Source organism: Pseudopipra pipra, chromosome 18 (assembly GCF_036250125.1).
Source record: "Pseudopipra pipra isolate bDixPip1 chromosome 18, bDixPip1.hap1, whole genome shotgun sequence".
Taxonomy (NCBI): domain Eukaryota; kingdom Metazoa; phylum Chordata; class Aves; order Passeriformes; family Pipridae; genus Pseudopipra; species Pseudopipra pipra.
Window position 1 is genome coordinate 10,197,107 of NC_087566.1, and position 20,815 is coordinate 10,217,921.

At 43.9% G+C, this 20,815-nt stretch overlaps 1 protein-coding gene across 1 annotated transcript in view; it reads left to right on the plus strand.

Moving 5' to 3' along the window:
* The window catches only part of AACS (acetoacetyl-CoA synthetase), a 40,109-nt gene extending 33,002 nt beyond the window's left edge, over positions 1–7,107 (plus strand). Inside the window, exons 15-18 of the mRNA XM_064675200.1 lie at positions 1,327–1,396; positions 2,074–2,132; positions 2,977–3,179; positions 5,785–7,107. Of these exons, the coding sequence (XP_064531270.1) occupies positions 1,327–1,396; positions 2,074–2,132; positions 2,977–3,179; positions 5,785–5,922 (470 nt within the window). The 3' untranslated portion in view covers positions 5,923–7,107. The remainder of the gene's footprint in view (positions 1–1,326; positions 1,397–2,073; positions 2,133–2,976; positions 3,180–5,784) is intronic.
* Positions 7,108–20,815: the final 13,708 nt, after the last annotated feature.

A 20,815-nucleotide genomic window follows, 5' to 3' on the forward strand; every position in this document is an offset into this window, starting at 1 on the left:
CTGCTTTCATTAGGCAGATCTGACTGTCACAGCCTCTCAGACTGCAGTGCAGACACAGACTGCTTGGCATGAGTGTGAAATGGAAGTGCTGAATAGGTCAGGTAGCAATCAGCTATTAATGAGTCCTACTGCACCTCTGCCAGACTGCTCCTGCCTAGCTGGAGGAGTGAATCCCAAGGGATAAGTGCTGACCTGCTACCTCATTAGCATGAAGATTAAGTATATGCTGCCTCAAACATGCATATTCTGCATTCATAGTCTCCTACAGAGCAAAGGAAGAGGCACTGTGGGCCAGAGGCTTTCTTCCTAATAATTGTGGAGGACTCTGCTCATCCAGGGCTTTTCCTGATGTGGCACAGTGATGCTGAAATCCCTGCTGCCTCCTGGGCAGGGATTTTATAGGAGCAGGATCTCCAGCTGCTGTTTTTTGGAGATGGAAGCTTTTTTAAAAATAGCAGCAATACAGAGTGGATTCACAAGAGAAGTCAGATGTTTAGCAGGAGATAATCTTGTAGGAAAATTGAGGGAATGTGGAAGTTGCAGTCTGCATGTAAGCCTGACAGCAGTAAATAGAAAAAATGTGTGTGACAGTTGTTAGACTGAAATCACTGTGGTCCAGAGGTTTTGTCTTTCTTTGTAAATGGACTTAAGGCTGTAACAATTAAGTTAGAAGATGGTCTTACTTGCACATGCATGTGAGGTTGGAATTTTTCTCTAGAAAAGCTTGAGTAGAATTGGCTTGTACTTCTGGTTTTGGCAGGCTGTGTAGCAGTATCAATTTTAAAAATAATACAGAAGTCATTCTAGCTCTGAAAAGTCAAATCAAATTTTACATTAACACAGATCAAGAACATTAAGCACATAAGCTCCCTAGGGAATTGTTGAGACCTATTATGCAAGCCCAGAAAACTTCTTGCACAGAATTTTACATTCTAAAAGAAGTGGATCAAGAAAGACTGGTGGGAATATTGTTACCTTTGTGGAGGATTCTTCCAGTTTGCTCAAAATGTGTTCAGAGGAGCTATTCATCTGCTTTGTAAAAGGATGCTGTATAGTTATGCAAACAAAGAATCAGAAGATAATGTGGAGTTTGATCCTAACGTGTGAGCTGCTCCTGGGTGTGCTAGCTCTTTGTAGTAAATGCAGTATGAATTGTTTGTGTAGTTAAATACTGCTACGCTTGCTGTGGGTAGTTCTCAAAGCATATCAGATAAATTATACTTAAGTATGTATTTTATTAAGTTAATGTGAGTTGAGTTACACAAATGTCTACTGTGCCTGGATGAGTAAGAAATCAGCTGCTTAACCTCTGCCATTCCCTAATAGGTGTCTGGGCCCATGGTGATTACTGCAAAATTAATCCCAAGACTGGAGGAATTGTCATGCTGGGTCGCAGGTAAAGTGTTTTGAGTAAACAAGTGCTAAAATTTGCAATCTTCACTTTGGAGTATGATGTCCATGATTCTGTGTCACACCTGTTAGCTTTATATTTTATTTAATCCAGTATTGTGGATTTCAGACCTTAAATTAATCAGAGCAGCTGGATTAGAGAGAAGGGACTAAATTTCAAAGTTCTACACCACTTTTCTTATATGTGAACACAAGACAGTATTGGACTTTCTGCTTTCCATGGTTTATAGTGATCACTTAATTTCAATTGAGAGTGCAGCACATTCAAGGTGGTGAATTGGGAGATTGTCCTCTGGTCTTGCCTTTAACACTGACTTGTTTTACAGCAAAACTTAATTATGGAAGGTCAGGTATTAAGCTCTGCCTGTTTTAGTGATCATTAGACATTCAAGATCACAATTGAGGCTGAATTTTCTGCTTGCATTTCAAAGCTGCTGTTTGAAACAAAGTTGAGTGAATGAATACTGTTGAGGTTCTTGATACAGCTTCCTTTTAATGAGCAGAATGCCTTTTTGAATTAAGTCCTCTTACAACTCTGTTTCTGATGTGGCTGCACTTTCACTGCCTGAAATGTAGAGAGACTCGGTTAATTGCATCAATTTTTTTCTCTTCATCAAACTGTAATCACATTTTAATGCTTCTTTGTTTTGTCTGACTTTTCAGTGATGGTACATTAAATCCAAATGGAGTAAGATTTGGAAGTTCTGAAATCTATAACATAGGTATGAAATCAACTTTCCACCTCTTTCAGCTATGCCATTGTTGCCTTAAATCTGAAATCCAAGCATTATAAAGTGCTTGAAAGGATTAAGTAATGAAAGACTTGCTGTCTTTCAGATGAAAGACAATACAGAGTATATTAGCATTAGCAAAATTTGGTTTTGTGAACTTGAAGTTCTGGTTGCTTTCCTGAAGTATGTGTAGGGTGGGAGATGACTGGTTGAGATTATACAAAAGCAACATCTTAAGAAGCATATAGTAAGGCTTTACAGACTAATAGTATCATGCAGGTTTATAAGAGAACACTTAACTTGTCAGGCTTTTTTTCTCCCCCAGACAAGCTCTTGACATTGTTTTTATTGTACCTTACGTGGTAATTAAGGAACAGTTCTTGAGCTTGTGCTTTGTGCTTCAAAGATGTTGTGGCAGGTGGTGAAACTGTCCCTGCAAAGGTGCTAATCTGAGACTTAAGCACCTGTTGCCTCTTTGTTCTTGTGTCATCAGGCACATTATTCTCCTGTCTATGCATCAGTGGGAACTGTGAGGAAAGCCAAAGAAAATGGCTTAGTGTAAAAGCTTATTATCTGTCCCAAAAGCTATAGCAATTTTTTTTTTTTTGTTATGGACCTAAATGTATCCTTAAACCTGGATTTTCACCTGGGCAGGAGTTAAAATTTCAGAGCACCCAGAGGGGAAGCTGAGTGTAGGATAATCTAGGCAGGTTGCTTGTTTGCCTTTGCAGCTCTAGGGGAGGTGATTTTTTTTTTTTAATACAACCACAAAAAATGTGCATCACGAATGGTACATAAATACAAATACTAATAAGGACTTCCCCTTTATTTTCAGTGGAAGCCTTTGAGGAGGTTTCTGATAGCCTCTGCGTCCCTCAGTACAACAAAGATGGGGAGGAGAGGGTGATACTCTTCCTGAAGATGGCATCAAACCACACGTTCAGCAAGAGCCTGGTGAAGAGGATTCAGGACGCGATCCGGATCGCGCTCTCCGCCAGGCATGTTCCCAGCCTCATCCTGGAAACCAAAGGCATTCCGGTATGTCATGAAAAATGCTGCCTACTTTTTTTCTTTGTCACCTTGAATAGTAATTAAGGAGCAGTTGTCACTGCTCTTCAAACCCACATACATGGAAATTTTAGCATCTCAAAAGTGTATTCGAGCTTTATAAATAGTTTGTCTATGTTGCCTAGCAACATCTTTTCATCTCCTTTTCAGCTAAGCATGGTTTTTGTTTTTTAAATGTGTTGCATTTTCTCAGGAATGTATTCTTAGCCTTTTAAAGGAAAATATTAAAAAGGTAACTTAATAGCTTTTCTTGATATCCACAAACTTATTTTGTTTCTGTTTTCCTGTTACAAGTGACATTCTTAGGAAAGCTGAGAGCACCCAGCAAATTCAGAAAATCATTTTCTAAATGATTTCACTTTTACATCTGTTTAGCTGCTTAAATGTAGCTCTATCACTCTTAACTGTAATAGTAATTAAAATTAAATTGTTGTGCTTGTGTGGGAGGAGAAGTTTGTGTAGCTCAGGGTTCTGCATACTCAGTCTTCTGAAGCTGTTCTGCCACAGTGCTCGTTGTGTGAACTCTTTAGTTAGAATGTCTGTTTTTATAATCTTCTCTAATGCTACAGTCTCCTCAACAGCTCTGAGCAGCAGAATGGGGGTGGAGAGTGTAGGTTTCCCAAGTCCATTTACACATGAACTTGAGTTCTCCATTTGATACTCTTGATACTCTTTTGCTGCCAGTGTAGGTTTCCCTGTGAAAGTGCTTTAGGGTTCAACACTACCAACCTCTGTGGTCCACATAGTGATCTGGTTCTGATCTGTTATTTCTGCTTCAGGCCACTGTTGGCAAATAGTACTTGGCTCAAAAGAGTGTTTAAAAAAAAAAATCCCCTGAAGTTTAGGTTTTCTGAGCTGTAACTCAGCTTCTGCATGAAGTGTTGAACTTGTGAACTGTGTAAATCACCTGAATGTACAGCACAAAGATGATTGTAGTGAGGTGTTTGTGATGGGCTGCCCCTCAGGAAAGCCTCCTCAGATCATTAATTAGTTCACACATTGACTGAATTGAGAACTGAGTGAATTTTAATTACCTTTCAGATAAATATGCCAGTGGTAAAGTGATCAAAGCTGTCTCCCATCTTCTAAAGTTTGCTTGGAAGGGAAACCTCCTATTTTCTCCTACTTTTAGAAATCTTTGCATCCTCATCTGCAAATACAATCTAATCCTGACACTGATTTCTGGTAGAAATAGTACAGCTGTGGTGAGGTGATTTAGTAATACAAAGAATGGCTTTAATGGGATATCCAGGTGTTTAAAAAAAATGTAGTGCAAATCTATCTTGTCTTGTCCTGAGTAAGCATTCTGGTCATCATCAACAAGATTTACTGATTCAAGTAAACAAATTTGCTTTGAACAGTCTGGTCTTTGTTTTCTAAAGGGCAGAATTCCCCTGCAGGCCACTGAGATTTTCTGGTTTCTGGGCACTTGTGAAAATAAGTTTGCTAATCATTGAGGAGAAGGAAGAAGAGTGGTTAATCACGGTGACTCAGGGGGGTTAGATTACACATGACTTCAGTAGATCTAAGAAGGACAAGTTTGGTTTAGCATCAGGATCAATATTGCAATAGTGCATTGAGTTGAGGATTATTTAACTTGGCTCTGAATGATCTCTCATGAAAAATAGTGGTGCCTGGAGTTGAGTTTTCAGTGGTTTTGGAGGCCAGGAACAACCTGAGTTCTTTGATCAGTGGATTCATTAGTAAAGCAGGTGGGGATCCTGTTCCTAAAGCAGACAGACAAAATTAAGGAGATACTTAAAAGTCAGTTTTTCCAAGTTGATGCCCCAAAATGTCTGTGGTATCAGCACAAGGAAAGGGCTAATAAAGCCTTGGTGCCTGTAAAAGCAGAGATTGTCCAAAAAGGCCCTTGGCAGTTCCTGTTCACATTGGAGTAGTTCTTTCTCATACTTCCCTAGGTAGAAATCAGTGCTCTGATCCCAAAAGGATAACAACTAGAGTTTTGTTTTTCTGCAGTGTCCTTACTTAGAGTAACACGATGTAATAGAATTTGTGTGATACATAAGTGGAGGTGAAACATGTTTGTTACACTTCATTTTGTTTGTTATGGTTTGTTTTGAAACATTTAACTATAGAAGACCAATTAAGCTTAGAGTTTCACTTTGCCCTTTTAGAAAAACTGTCCATTTAGGATAAAAAAAATCATGGTTTCTTTCTCCCAAATCCCAGTGCAGCTGGGCTTTGTTTTTTTATCCCACCCATACAGAACTAAAAATTGTTTGAAAATTGGATGTGTCAGAACACAAACATTAAATATTTTTAGTGTTTATACCATGATTCTGATCTGGGTTTGTTGTTTTATATTGGAGCTTGATCGTGTTCTCACAGTATTACCAACAGGAGTAATAAACTAAAATGACATATAAACTCTTTGAATTCCACCTACTCTTCAAGTGATTTTTCAGAAGAAAGTACTTCAAATGTAACAGAAGAGAAGGCATTGTGCTTAAATTTTGATAGAGTTCTGGGATTGGTGGGGGGTTTCATGAATATTTCCATAAAGTTGCTACATCAAAAAAAATGTAATTTTATCTTTGCTGGTTTTGTTTTTCAGTATACAATAAATGGGAAAAAAGTGGAAGTAGCTGTGAAGCAAATAATTGCAGGGAAAGAAGTTGAGCAGCGGGGAGCTTTCTCAAACCCAGAGGCTTTGGACCTGTACAAAAATATTCCTGAGCTTCAAGACTATTAAAGTCACTTATTTGGGTTTTTTTGCATCTGTCTTTGTTTTGTGTTTGTTTTGTATATACCAATACTGTATGTAAAGAAAAAGCTCTATTTAATACCAGTGGTTCTTTTAAATGAAAAAATATTTCATGAAGTGCATTATGAAAGGCTTGGGTAAAGCTTAGCTCCCTTTTATTGGTTAAATATGCCATATATTTTGGTGGGGTTTTTTCAGCCTGGAAGGAGAAACCTGCCTGTTTTGATTTTTATATATATGTGTGCATCTTTTCTGGTTAGATTTACATCAGCCCATCAAATGGGAGCACTAATAGTTGCGGTTGCAGATAGAATATTCCTTTCATAAAATATTTGCTTTCTTTTTTTTAAACTGGATTTTTAGCAATGTTTTTCAATCCCATGTGTTTCAGTCACCTGTAAGGAACATACAGTGATTTTAACTCCTTGAACCCTGAAACATGCAAGTGGTTCTATATGTAGTGTGCATTTAAATGTTTTTATAAAGCCAAATCATAATGCACTAAACCCATTTGACTTGACTCAGAGTTATTTCAGTCTTGAAATATCTCACGGTACCCTTGGAGGTAATTGCTGCTTCATTTTGTGATGTAGCCTTCCTATTGTTTTAAACTTTTGGTTGGTAGACTTCTGGGGGCTCAGAAGGTGAGGGAGCAGTTGCCTCCTTGTTGCTGGGGTAACTCCAGGTTATTTCCATGGATTTTGCAGTCATTTCTTTGGATTAACATAATTGCAGCTGAAGAAGGCGTTTTGCTTCCTTGGTTGAAGTCCTTTATTGGCTCTAGGGCAGAGATCCCATATTAAGCTAACTGAGGAATTTCAGTGTGTTTGTTTATTAAAAGCTGATGGGTTTTGTAACTTTTTTTACAAAATGTCACATTGAAAGTGAAAGACAAGTGTTTTCTAGCTCTGTTTCCTTCCAGTTTATAAAGGGAAAAATACTGTAATGAGCATACTAAAACAGTAAAATGGAAGCACTAAAGTGTTTTGTTTTTCATAAATACAGTTGCAGTAGTTGTACGACCCTCTGGCATCCAGTGTCTCCTGCACTATTTAAATTTTGTGGGTGAAATATTGTACTTACAACTGTGTTGAATGCATTCAGCGTTGATAAAGAGTTAATTAAAATAAATTGATTCTTTATATATATAATTATATATTACTTCTGTTTCAACTGTTACTGTCTTATTTTTATTTTTCTTTAGAGTGGGTGTCATTTTTAGCTCAATTTGTTACCAGTTTTAATGATTTTAATTCAAGTCTGACTTACTACAGAACTTTCTCTGTCAGTTTTATCCTATTTTCTTGTACAGAGCCCAAGACACTGTGGACACCCCCCACACTCACTGGGGGTTTTAGAAATCCCTCATTAGCAAATGTGGCTTTAAATATGCTGGTACTTCCTATACTGTACCAAGTCAGCCCATGTTGGCATGATAAATGTGGTAATACAAGTACCAATCACTCAGTAGAAAAGTGTTAAAAAAAAGAGCTACCCAGCTGCCAATAACCTATGATTAAAGGTACTTTTAAATTCCTTCCCCCTCTGGCTTGCTACATATAAATTTTGCATTAACTGTGACTTTGTATTCATTAAAACTTCATTATATTGTTCTTTAATTCATGCAAAATGTGTGGAGTTTACAAAGCCCACAGATCCTTATTAATAAGTCATTTTGGGATATTTAATTAATTAAAGATAGTTTAGAAGCACAGATACTTTAAGAACATATACAATGCCTGGAGGCTGCTTTTTAAATCCTTTATCCTGCTGGAAACACTGGAGAAAGTGTCATTAACGGATATAATTTGATCTCTTGCAAATGTCACATGTTGCAAAGCTTTTCCCAGACATTAGTTAAAAACAAAAATAGGGATCTGCTTCTGCATTGCTCTGTGTACTGGAGGTGACTTTATATGACCATAAAGCCCTGATGGGTCCTGCAAACTCTGCTGTGCCTCACCTAGTCAAGGGTCTGAGTTTCAGAAATGCTGGATGTTGACAGCTCCTGGAAGCCCAGAGATGAGAAAATCTAGAGATGAGGAAAGGTAAGTGGGTACTTGAAAGGAGGGCTGTGGCAGAGCTGGGAACACTGTCCACAATTCCACAGTGCAGCTCCTCCTGTTCCAAGTCCTGTCCTCCAAACATCCAACTTGTATTTGCCTTTGCTTACCCATAGTGTCAGTGACCCATGTCTTTGGATGCTGCCACAGAGCCATGAGGATGGCTGTACTCCCTCCACCTGGGGGAAGGCCAAAATATCCCTGGCACAAAAGCAGGGAGATAAAGTCATCATGATTTGCAAAGGAAGAGGAGAGAGCATCACTTTCTGTTTCCCACCCAAGTGGGTGTTTTCTGGGACTCAGGCAGAGGGGAACTGCTGTCCAATTTGGTTTTAAGGATGTCTTTTTGCAGACTGGTGGCACCCAAAAGCTTTGCTGCAGGGTCTGGCATGGCACTGAGCTTTGGTACCATGGTGTGAGCAGCAAAAATTCCTGTGAGCACCAGGCTCTGCTGTGTTCCCAAGGCATAAGCTGGGCAAACTCTGCAGTGTGTGGCCAAGTTGATGGATCACTGAGCTGCCTCAGGAGTTTTATCCAGGAAGACTTGATGCTTTAGGGCTTTCAGGATGTAATTAGTTGTACCTTGAGTGTGTAGCCCTCTTTTTTTTTTTTTTTTTTTGTTGCCTATTTATAATTTGAACTTCACAGTGTTTTGCCTGGAAAGCTCCATGTGCAGATTTTAGTGGGATGTGTGGCATGCAAATAGATCTGGCTCTGGAAATGGCATTAAGCTCTGACTTAAATGTTGAACAGCAAAGCAATTAGAGCAGAGGAACTCCAGGCTAGGTGCTTTTCTTGCTCAGTCCTCAGCAAATTTGAGAGTGACTCTTGAGTTATGGGATGGAATCAGCCCATTTGCCCTTGAGAGATGTGGTTTTATCACTCCCCTCTTAGAAATGTGCTTTTGTCAGCTCCTGTTAGAGCAGGTACTTCCCCCTCCCACTACCTTATGATTTCAATTAATTTCCCTGGTTAGTGGTGGTTCTCAACGAAATAAAATGAGCTGGTACACAGCAGCCCTAGCAGGGCATAGCTGATAAAATTGTTTATTGTTATGTGCAAGAGAAATCGGTTGTGTGAATTACTTATTCAGTGGTTTTAAAAACACAGGTAATTGCCTGATGGAATGCAACTTCCCCGGGGCCATTATTGTCTTTCAGTTTAGTGCATACATATTTAAAAGGATTTCATTTATGAGGCAGAGCAGTCAGTCACACAGGTAAATGGGCGTTAAAATTAGATTTAAAATGCATTAGGAAGGAGTACCGGGGTCCGAGTCTGTTCTTGAGACAGAACTTGCAGGCTTTTGGTCTGGGGGTAAACTGGTGTCTATAGGTAACGGGAAAACCAATGTCTATAAGGGAATGCTCTGGCCTGCCTTTGAGACCCTGTTCAGAGGTATTTCAGTACACAGGCAGGCTTTGGTCTTCCTATGGGGGACCTTTGGAGCTCTGCATTGAGCAAGTCTTCCACTGAAATGTTTGAGCTCGTTAGTGCTTTCCTGAGGTGTCAGTCTACTGGCTGGATCTTGTCCTACAGAGCTGAGGATAAACCTGAAATTGCTTAGTGCATCTTTAGCCCTTTGTGAGGAGGATATTTTTAGCTCTTTAATAACCAGGTCTTAGATAGCAACAAGACGCAACTTAATTTTCTTCTAGATCTTTTGTAGAAAGAGGAAGGCACGTGTCCCAACCTGTGTTCTTCCAGAAACAAAATCAGGGGAGGAATTGCTGTGAAGCATGGCCATGGTCCAGCATAGCAGCCTCAGAGCTGATGAGAGCACACACATTTTCCTTGCTGGGAATTAGGAGCCTTTTTAGATTCCGATAATGAGATAATCAACATCAATTTGAACATTTTAGCTCTACATGATCTGTGTGCAAAGCAGGGATGACTCTGTTAAGCAGAGGAGAGGGAAGCTGTCTCTGAGATGCTGTTAGTGAGTCAAAGAGTGTCTCGGAACAATTCCAGTTGCAGAACAATAAGATGTCCCAAAGTATTACTGCAGCAGGCTGCAGCTGTCCACATGATTCCTCACCACTGCCTCTGATGGCCGGAGAAATTCTTCCAAACCACCAGTCAGAGATGAACTCTAGTGATGAACCAGTGTTGGTGGGGTGGGAAAAACCTCGGCATGCCATTGTTTAACTGGGTTGTGTAGAACACCAGTGAGAGCTTAATTGGACCTTGTACTCCTTAATTAGAAGACAGTAATGAATTCTTGTCTTACTGCTTTTGACAAGTGGTTTTGCAAAGTTTAAGAGGCTTATCAGCATTCAGACTGAGATTCCAGCTGAAAGGATAATGTCCCTTGGAAAAAGACATAATCTCCAGGATCAATAATTAGTTTACAATAGCATTTTAAAGTACACATGTAGAGGTTTGCATCAATAATGAGTCTGCGCAAAAAAAAAAAAAACCCTTTTCAGTTTTGTTCCCTCTTCTGTAGTGATTTAAAGGAAGTTAAGTTTTGGCTGCTATAGGGTAACAGTCCTGCTGGTGGGGATAATCATGGAATCATTGAATGGTTTGTGTTGGAAGGAACGTTAAAGATCACCTACTTTCACCTCCCCATTCTGTTTTAGTTTTACAAAGAGGTTGTTTCTAACATTTCCAGTCTATTGATTCACAGCCTGTGTTTTGACAAGGATTGGGAGGGTATTTCTCACTGTATGGCTCTGTGCCATTAGAAACATGGCTTGGCAATATTGTTCCCCAAAGCCCTGGGGTGGGATTAAGGAATCATTTAGGTTAGAAAAGACCTCTAAGATTGAGTCCAACCATTAACCCAGCACAGTCAAGTCCATCAATAAACCATGTCCATAAGTGCCACCCATTCTGGAAAATGGCTCAATCCCCACCTCGGGAATGAGAGGGCTGTTTATAGAAGCAAGTTCTAAGCTGAGTGGTGAGAGCTGGAATCAGTACCTCTGTGAAGGTGTGCAAGTGGGTAAGTGGGATGTGTGTGTCTAGGGCAGAAGAAGGGGAGGCTGGAGGAGGAGGTCACAGCAGTGCTCCTCACTCTGCAGCCCTTGGATGCTGTGGTGTTTGGGAACCTGTAGCCCAATGCCCATTCCTAGGAGCTGCCTGTTCACTTTGGCTTTGGTACTCCGGAAAATGTTTTGGAAGCTGTTTTCAAAACCTGCTCTCGTTTAACCCATACATTTCTGTCCAATGCAGACAAGAGCTCTAGGGTTGCCAGCCTAATTTTAGTTAAGCCCCAGCTTAGCATGATGGGCTTTTTCCCTTTCTAAAAATCAGTTTATGTTGGGTTCTTTCTAGAGCAGCCAGAGGAGGAGAGTCCCATCTGTTTATGATGCTGTTACCTCTTATTGTCTCTGCCTGTGTCTGCAACATCTTCCATTGCCCAGGAAAAGGTGGGTTTTAGGAGCTTGCTGAGATGTGAAGTTGAGTTTCCTTCTCTTGCAGTGGATTTTGAACTGATGGAACTTACCTGGCACAGCTGGTCCTGTGGGCAACTAGTGATGGGCCTGGGCCAGGCACAGACTATGGCAGTTCAGCAACTGGGGGGGGCTACACCCTGAAAATTCAATTACAATTAACTTATCTGACAGCACATTTATTTCCCTTTGAATGAGCTATATTTCTCTTCAGCTTATATTAGCTATGAAGAGGTTAAGTCTAAATGGAAATAAATTGCATAATAAGTGAATTGAAGCAAACTATGAGAATTTATGCTAGTTTAACTGACTCGGTTTAAAAGGTGAGCTGAGTTTAAACCAGTGTGACTTCAACCCTCTCCGGGGCTGAAGGAGGTGGCCTTGAGCTTACAAATGTGATACTCAACTGAGAATTTTAATTTGCCTAGTTCTCATGTATAATAAAATATGCTAGATACATGACACTTCATGAATTAATGCAGGAGTAGAAAGCATGAAGAGAGATTCTTGTACAGGATTTGTTCTTATAATGCAAATGCTAAGCAAGGCTTTAAATGGCCCTGGCTATCTGGAATCATGGAGCCTATTTCACGCTTCACTTAAGGGTTTGTTCCCATTTCCTTAACCTTTTCACTATTAGAGGGTGTGTGCATGTATGGGAGGGAGGCAAATTAGGAAGGAAATGCCCCAACAAGCAAAAGCTCATATAAACCCGTGCATGCATGTATGAGCTCTTAGCACATTGGGGGCCCTTGTGGAGGTTACCAAGTGATGAAGCAGTGGGAGAGCTCAGCCTGTCAGCCTCTGTCCTCAGGAAAGGCATTATTGAACCCTGCTGGTGTGACTGGGATTACTGGGGCTGTTGGAGTGGGGAAGGAGAAGGCCTAATTGCTGTTCTTTGGATGATCTGCCTCAGAGGGATTTCTCTTTGACTTCATGTAATGGACAAAACATACAGGTATTGCCAGGGTTGGTGCAATGCAAATAATCTGTCTTTAACCCCATGGGTTACATGTGCTGTTGGGCTGTTGGGATTCAGAGGCAAAGCACTGCTGTTCTACCTGGGATGAGGGAGGATACTCCTGGTGTCATGGGGAGAGCTCAGCTCACCCCTTCTCTGGGTTACTCTGCTGGTCACTCCATCTCTGTGCTGTGCCTGTACATGGGAGCTGATGGTGTCTTTGCCCTTCCTCTGCCTGACCTGCTCTGGTAACCCTTGCTCAGAGACACTGTCTCTTGCCATGTGTCAGTGCAGTGCCGGGCCCCCTCCCAGGCCCCCAGGTGCCATGTAAGGGAGAGATGGAAGTTCACAGGTGATGCAGCAGCAGTGAACTCTGCATCTCTGCAGGAGAGATGGCTGGCCGTGACACTCTGCATCCTCCTTGCCAAAACTCTCTCCTGCCTATGCTGAAGAAGGATCAGACCCTGCCCTGAGCAGCACAAGCCAATGGCAGTCCTGACCCCGCAGAGTGGCTGTGCCAGCAGTTCCAGATGACATGAAAAGACACCTGCAGAAAAAACACCAAACCAAGGCTGATGGAAAGGTCAGGGAACGTGGAGAGCATCAAAGACAGCTACAAACCCCCACTGATACTGGGATATGATCACTCCCCATGTGAAACCTGTAATTAGACTGAGAAGAGGACAGCTGCTTCTGACGGCATAAAAATATTGAGACATGACTGCAAAAGCAGAGATTTTTCTCCTAATGCAGCTCAAATTAAAATGGGGGAGGGGAAATAGATTTTGATAGCTCATAAAAATATTTCTTTTTTTTTCCCCCTGAATCAGTTAATCTTAATCTTTGAGAAGTAAAGCAGCTCTGTGAATGGGAAGAAAAAAAAGTTACCCTCACTGGGATTACAGTGGTTACAGGCAGCAAGTGTAATCAATGCTAAGCTGTTTGATATTTCCAGTGATGATTCTCTTCCTCTCCCACCCTTTGCTCTACCCAGACCACGTGTACTTCATCCCTGCCCTGTGCATAGGACATTTGGCACCACGGGCTCCTGCTGAAAACCAGAACTTGCTTTCAGACTTCAAGGAGCTCTGGAAACCTCCAGACATACAAAAGAAAAGGGTTGAATGCATTTCCTCCCTAGTTTAAATTTCTGTCTTTATTCCCTGATGCAAAACCTCAGTTCCCACTGAGTTCTAGATGAAATAATTACTTTCATGTACAAACAGGAGCAAAAGAAGTTTTTAAGCAGTGTGGAGTCTGATGTGAGAATTCTATTAGGTTTCAGTGGGTACCTGCTTGACCTTGTAAATTGAAACTCTGAAAGGTCACTCTGTGTCTTCTCATGGTATTTAATTTTCTGTGCTTCAGCAGCAGGGGGTGAAAGGGAGCTGGAATAGGTTTATTCAAATCTGTGTAGGAACTGAATGAGACAAAAATAACTATTTTTTAAAAATGGCACTAATCAGGTGCAGAGCATTGCTCTTTCTGTTCTTCCTCACCTCTGCCTTTCTGGCTCCTGAACCAGGTTTGAGTATTGACAGGACAGATCAGCTCGTTGGGGTTTATGAAATCCTCTGTCTCCCCCACATGCTTGTTTTTCACTTTTAGGATTATAATGGAGACCTTGATTTGTATCATAACGCTGAAGTTGGGAATATAATATAATGGCCACTCTGAGCTGCCTCACTAACAGGCTAATTCCTGAATTTAGGATCACTGTAAATGCCATGTATGTACATTAAAGGCATTAATGTAATTAAATTATGTCAACCTGGCATTTTCTTTATTATTGGCTTATTACCTATTCCCAAGAACATCAGCTCCTGGGAAGAAGCATTTTGGTGGCAGGGAGTGGCATGATTTACTGCCACCTCCCATTGCCCCTCTCCCAAACCTCCAGCACATTCGTTATGCCTCAAATATTCTCACATTGAGTTTTTTTTCCATTGGTCTAATTATAAACTTCATTATAATTGTTCATTAGTTTTATTTTGTTCAATTAGCTTAACAAGTTGCCAGATGAAATACAAGACTGGCAATTAGCTTGATCTAATCGTAATGAGCCACTCAAACTGGGTCACCAAATATGTTCGTTTATAGCACTTTTTTTTTTCCCCCCAGTTGGTGAAAAATAACAAATATTCAGAGCATCTCCTGATCTAAGGAGTGGAAACTTCCCAGTAATTTATTAGAGTAGAAAAAGAAAATCAATTGTTCTGCTCTTGGTAGCTCAGCAAGGTGCAGCCCAGGTACCTGAGTCGCCCTGGCTTACCCAGACATGGTCAGCAGCTGAATGGGGCCGCTGGTACCTCTTTGAGCCCTTGTCCTGCTGAATAAAATGAGTCACTTGAGCTGCCAGGAGGGAGGTCAGCTCTGACCTAATGTCTGTTTATCTCCTCAGATCCCAGAGAATTCCATGTTATAGTGGTTTGTGGCAGAAGGGACCTTGAAAGATCATCTAGAATCGCACCTGGCTGGTGCTCCAAGGGACAATGACAACAGTGCTGTGCCCTGGTGGAAGCTGAAAGGTGAAACTGTGCTGCCTAAAGAGAGGAAAAGCCCAATGAGAGCTGAGCTGCCCCTTTTGGTGAAGGGTCTTGGGAGGCTTTGGGCAGCCCAGGAACTTGGTTTGAGCCACTCTGGTAGGATGGTTTTGGCCATGTTCAGCCCTGCACAGCAGTTGGTTTTGCTGTGAGCTTTGGATAACCCTGAGCTTTCTTTTTTTTTTTTTTTTTTTTGCCAGACTTCCCTTTTGCCACACATTGCTCGGATCTGCTCCTGTTAAGTAGCTGCTCAGCAGCAGCTCCTGGCTTGTATGGTCCAGTGGATTTACAGAAACCTCTCTTGGAAGATAATTTGGGCAGGAGCGATTATTTGGTATGAATAATTCCTCCAGCATGCTAGGCACATGACATCTAAATCACAACTAAATTGCAGGGATGAGCAGCATAGTGGTGGCTCCTTAGCAAACTTAAGTGGTGGCATTTAGAGGATTCAGCCCCGGACTCAGTTTTCTCTGGGATCTTGTCCTGCAGCTGACCAACAAAAACACGATGACATATTTAAACCAGCACAGAGAATACAACTACCTCTAAGTAATTCATAAAACACTGCTGTGATGGCAAGAGCAAGGGCTGGTGAAGCCGTGTGCCAGTCCGAATCCATACCTCTTCCCTGGAAAATGTTGTCTACCAAGCCCATCCCTGACAGACAGATGAGTTTGGCGGTCTATTAGTGCAACCTCTTAAGATTTCAGGCAGGGACTTTGTTCCATGCAAGAAGGGGGAGAGGAGGGACTCGTCCTCGTGGAAAGACAAATCCCCCACCTCAGCGCACCGACAGCCGCTCTTTGCTCCGCAAATCCCCTTTGATGCGGCGCTGTCTCTTGGCTCTATCTCTAATTATCCGCGCTGCCAGCTGGGACGCGGCGGTGTCAGCGCTCCGCTCGCTGAGCGGGCTCAGATTAAAGACGCCGACGGCGCAGAACGGGAGAAAATTCACACCTCTGCCTTTCACGCCGCAGACAGCTCCATCAGCTCTTCAAACACCATCCAAAGGCATTGTTTGGCTTAATGAACGCACCCGGAGGTAGCGGCTGCATCTGGGGCTGCTGCACAAACGCGCGCTCCCTTCCAGAGCATCCTCACGGCGCTTTTCGCTCCAGCCTCCACGCCCCGACCTGACCCTGTGCTGCACCGGGAAAGCCTGAGGGCTTTAATGAGCGGAGGGATGCAGGAGCATCCACTATGCCATGGGCTGTCCCCTGCCTGCATGAAACAGGTGACACCAGGCACAAGGGAACAATTCCAGAAGCTGGGATGTGTCCGTGTGCCCCCCCGGTACCTGTGGGCTGTGACCTAACAAGCGCCAGCAGGACCCGTCTGCCCAGTGCCAGGAGAGGGCTGCACTTGAATAAGTCCTGTTAAGAACATCTCTACTCTTAATTCACTTTTTTCACTTTATATTAGTTTTATTCCTGCTGGGTTTAAATCAGGCAGGGGCAGATGTAAACAGACTTGTAATAAGCTGCTGAAATCGCGAAAGGGCTGTGTGACACGTGGCTTTGCATTTGATTCAAGTAGTTACAGTCATAATATCCATTAATTTTTGTAGTGCTCCTGGGGGCAAAAGTCTCTCCTGTTCATTAGAGAGACCTGAATTTCTAAGGATCCCGGTGTTCGACGCAGCCTGCTTGGCACTCATGCTGTGAAAAAATCCCCTTGTTTACACAGCTGATGGCCTGGGGTGGGGACGGTCCTGGCACCGGGGCCACCTCCCCTGCGTTTTATTTAAGGCTCTGAAATGCTCCTGCTTCGAGATCCCAGAGCTCTGCTGAGAGGCGAAGGGTGGGCGGAATGCTTAAAAAAAAAAAAAAAAAAGCCACATATATTCCAGGCAAAAATTTTCTCAGTATAAATGTTGAGGCAAAGCGGCGTCACAGATGACAGGTCTTCAAAGCCGAAGCACGAGCTGCGCTCGGGGAGGGAGGAAACCAGGCAGATCCCTCTGCCTTGATTAGCGAGGCTTTCCAGGCGCCGGCTCGCTCCCTTTCTGTCTCCGGGCTGCCTTTGAAACAACCCCTTTGACGGCTTCAGGCATTTCTTAGTTTAGCTGAGAATGAGCGAACATAAGAGAAGAAATCTGTAAGAATGACAGGGCCTGCGTGTGTCTTTTATGTGCATTTCTGGAGCACAAAGACTGTTTTAATGAGCCGGCACATGGCTTTGTGTGACTCCTGTTTTTAGCAACTCTGCGGTGATGGAGCTACCTGAGAAGTTTCCCGGCTGTGGCCTTCATGGAAAATGCTCGATTTCTTGGGTTGGTTTTGTTTTCTATGGAAAACCAGGTCCTGACTGATGGAGGAGTGCAGGGGCAGGAGCATCTGCTGGTCCCAATGGCACGAGGTGTTGGGGGCTGATCTTTCCTTACCCTTCTCCAGAGCAGCTCCTCCAGGCACTGCTGTGTCCCTCCCATCCCCACAGTGTTTGCCCTGTGCCCTGCAGTGGGTGCAATATCTCTCTGTTTTTAAGCATCACTCCTTTGCTTTGCAGGGAGAACTGGAAGCAGGTGTGGGTGCCCAGGCTGAGGCCAGAGGAGGACTGCATGGTACCAGCATCTCCATTCAGGTCCATGTGGCTTTTGTGGGTGTGGACAGACCCAAAAATATTAATTAAAAGCTCCTCTCTGTAATGTTCCAGGCAGCATGGCTCTGAGCAGGAGAGCTGAGACATCCCTGCAATCTGCACTTTGGCAGCTGCTGGGAGAAAGAGCAGAAGGTTTCTCAGAAAGAGCAGAATCAGGGCTTGTCTTTGCAACCCGGCCGTGGTTCCAAGTGGTAGATGAAGGACATATGATGGAGCAGCCACAGGCCCCAGGTTCACCAGAGGTACCGGGTATTTTATTCATTCAAAGGCATCAGAAAATGATGTAGCCAAAACATGGTATGAGATCGTTTCTCTTTATTTTGACAAAGCTGAGAGAGTAACTCGGGTTCCTCATAATTATGCAAATAACAGCATCTACATGGCATGTGACTGATTTTCTTCATACGCAATTATTTCCTTAAAGAATACTTTTTACGACTGGATATTAGGAAAAATAAAGAATAATCAAAGAATGCTTTATGATATCAATTTCTGAGGGGCGTTGGGCTCCTGTTGTTTTCCTAAAGATATTAAATTGGCTTGTGAGAAGTAGATCACACGTTTAGAAATGCGTGCTGGCTGGAGAAGTGAGTTGCAGAGTTCTGCAGCACGTGCTGTGCTGCTGACTGCATGTCCCACGATGGAGCCATGGCCAGTACCCGTGTGCCAGGCCAGCATATGCAGCACTTAAAAAACTAGCACATTTGCCCCCTGGTAAAATGTCTGTCACACTGGTAATCTGTCTGTCCCACTTGTAATCTGTGTCTCTCAGGGTCTGGAGTACAGTGGTGGGTCCCAGTCCAGCTTCTCCAGAGGAAAAGGGAACTGGATCAGACCTTTCTCCCAACCTGACCTTTCCTCTGAGCTCTGCATCCAAACCCCAGGACTGCTTTTCCAGGGAATGGTGTCTGTGCCTTGACAAACACCTTCCTAGTAGGCAGACATCAGGGATGGAGCATCTGGTGTCATCTGAGATGAATTAATTGCACCCAATTTTCCTCCTTCCCACCCTGCTGTGGCACATGAGCTTGCTCAGACTCTTGCTCCTGTGCTTGCAGCATCCAAACCCAGACTTGACTTGTTTGATTTGAGGGCTGTGGGATGCCCGCCACCTTCCTGCTGAGCCAGTCCCAGCCCAGCCACAATAACTGGGCAAAATTCCTCAGCACAGCAGGGTCTCGGGGTACAGCACTGGGGGATGGTTTGCAGCAGTTTGGGAAGGATGGAGTGTGAGATGGGCGGGTGCAGCCTGGCCAAGGGCAGCACTGAACCCCCTGCAGCTTTGAGAGCCTGAGAGAGCCCCAGGCTCCTGGGAGAAGCACAGCACAGGCACGCAGCACACGTTCTCCTTCTGTTCATTTTCTAGGGATTTTGTTCTGTTTTTCCTCAGGGCTGAGCAGCTCCCAGGCTCCAGTGAGCCCCAGTGACTGTGTGAGTTTGACCTAATTGGGGGGGGAGGGAGGGGGGGCGCTAATTCTCTGATCTTTGAGCTTCTCTAACTGGAGTCTGAGGGAGGATGAACACACTTCCCCCAGCCCTTTTGTTCTTCCCATTACCTGGGCCATGTGGTCATCCAGTCCCATCCTCCTCAGCACCCTCCTGGTCCCTGGCACAGGTTCAGCCACGCTGGAAGCCCTCCTGCACTCCCTCCCAGCTTCTGAGCTCACAGAGCCACAGGAGCAAACCCCATTCCTTGCTACAAATGTATAAGCCATTTCTTTGGATCTGCTCCTGCCTTCTCCCTCTCTGGTGCTTCCCAACCAGAGGAAGAGAGGAGACACTGAGGGTGGGCTGTGGACCAGGTGCACAAGCCCCCTCTCCTTTGCAGGTGGCTCATGGTGGTGTCAGGGGTCACTGCCCCGGGCAGGGGGCTCGGCTGGATGCTCACAGCTGCGAGTAGTTGGCAGACACTGAGCATTTCCAGCTGGCACAAGGACATGGGTTCTGCCAAGCATCCCCCACCTACTGCATACAGGTGTTTGAAATTACACAGGCAGAAATCAGTCAGTCTCCTGCTCAGGCCTATCTTAAACCAATTTAATTAAACACAGGTAAAGGAGGGAGCAGAAATTATGGCAATTCATCACCTTTTAGTCTCTGCAGGTGCTTGGCTGCAGCGGGGCACCACAATTCTAGCTGCTCTGCACTTTTCCTCCTGGGAGCGATTAACCCGCTCCCTTCTGGCGAGCGTAGCCCTCTACTCCTCTGGGAAGAGGCTTTAAGGATAATGAGTGAGAAGATGATTAAAAGCAGAAAAAAAAAAAAAAAGAAAAAGCCAAACCACTCTGATTCAGTTCCTGCCTTGCTCACAGGTTTCCTGCCTGACGCTGAGTGAATCACTTACCTCGGTGATTCACGCCGGCCCCTCGCTGCCAGGGGAACAGCGGCTCCTCCTCGATGGGTCCCTTTGGTTTCTCCCTCTGTGGATGATGCCGGGGACCAGAGAGGGGCAGATCCCCAGAGGACCCCACTTTGTGCATCGGGGGTGCCACACCACAAGCTGTAGTGTGGTTCCTACAGAGGGGCAAGGGCAGCTCGTGGGGCTCAGGCAGCCCTAAATAGTGGTGCTGATGTGCTGCCCCATCTGTAAAGCGGGGATTGCCATGGTTTCTCTGCTCAGATGCTCTGGGTAGAGTGTAACAACCCACAGAGCAGGTACAGGGCACAACATCCCAAGGCTGGGTTGCTGGTGGTAACTTCCATCCCAGCCACTACCAGCGACACGTCAGCCTCCATCCGACAGCCTGAGGATTCACTACCCCAGTGTTTTCCAACACTGCAAAATGGATGCAATTAAATTTTTGTAAAATCTGGGCTTTCTCTGACCTGGAGCTAACACTCCTTCTTGCAGCTTGCAAGCAAGCAGTCGGCAGACACGGTCTGACGGGACAGCATCTCTTAATGATGCTCTAGATGGAACGGGCTTCCTGAGGGGCCAGATGGACCCACTGGCAGAGTTTCTGGCTACCCACTCTCCACACACAGCACAGTTAAATCTTAAGCTCCACATGAGTTATAGGTCAAGGTGCCATCGTTTGTACACAAGCTCTGATGATTTAAAGGAGGAAATGCTAAAATAGGAACAACTTCATCTTGGTCCTGTCAAAGCCTCTTCCCACCCATTGTGCAGAGATTTTCAGTAGTGGCAAATCCATCAGCTAAAGTAGCTGTTTCTTCACATTTCTGCCCTGCCCATTAGGGCACTCCCACAGGCACAGCCACAGAGCCAGGCTCATCATCTTCCAAGGACTGTACCACAGGTTGTGACGCCAATGCTCCCTGTGCCCCAGGTGAGACCTGGGTTTATTGCCT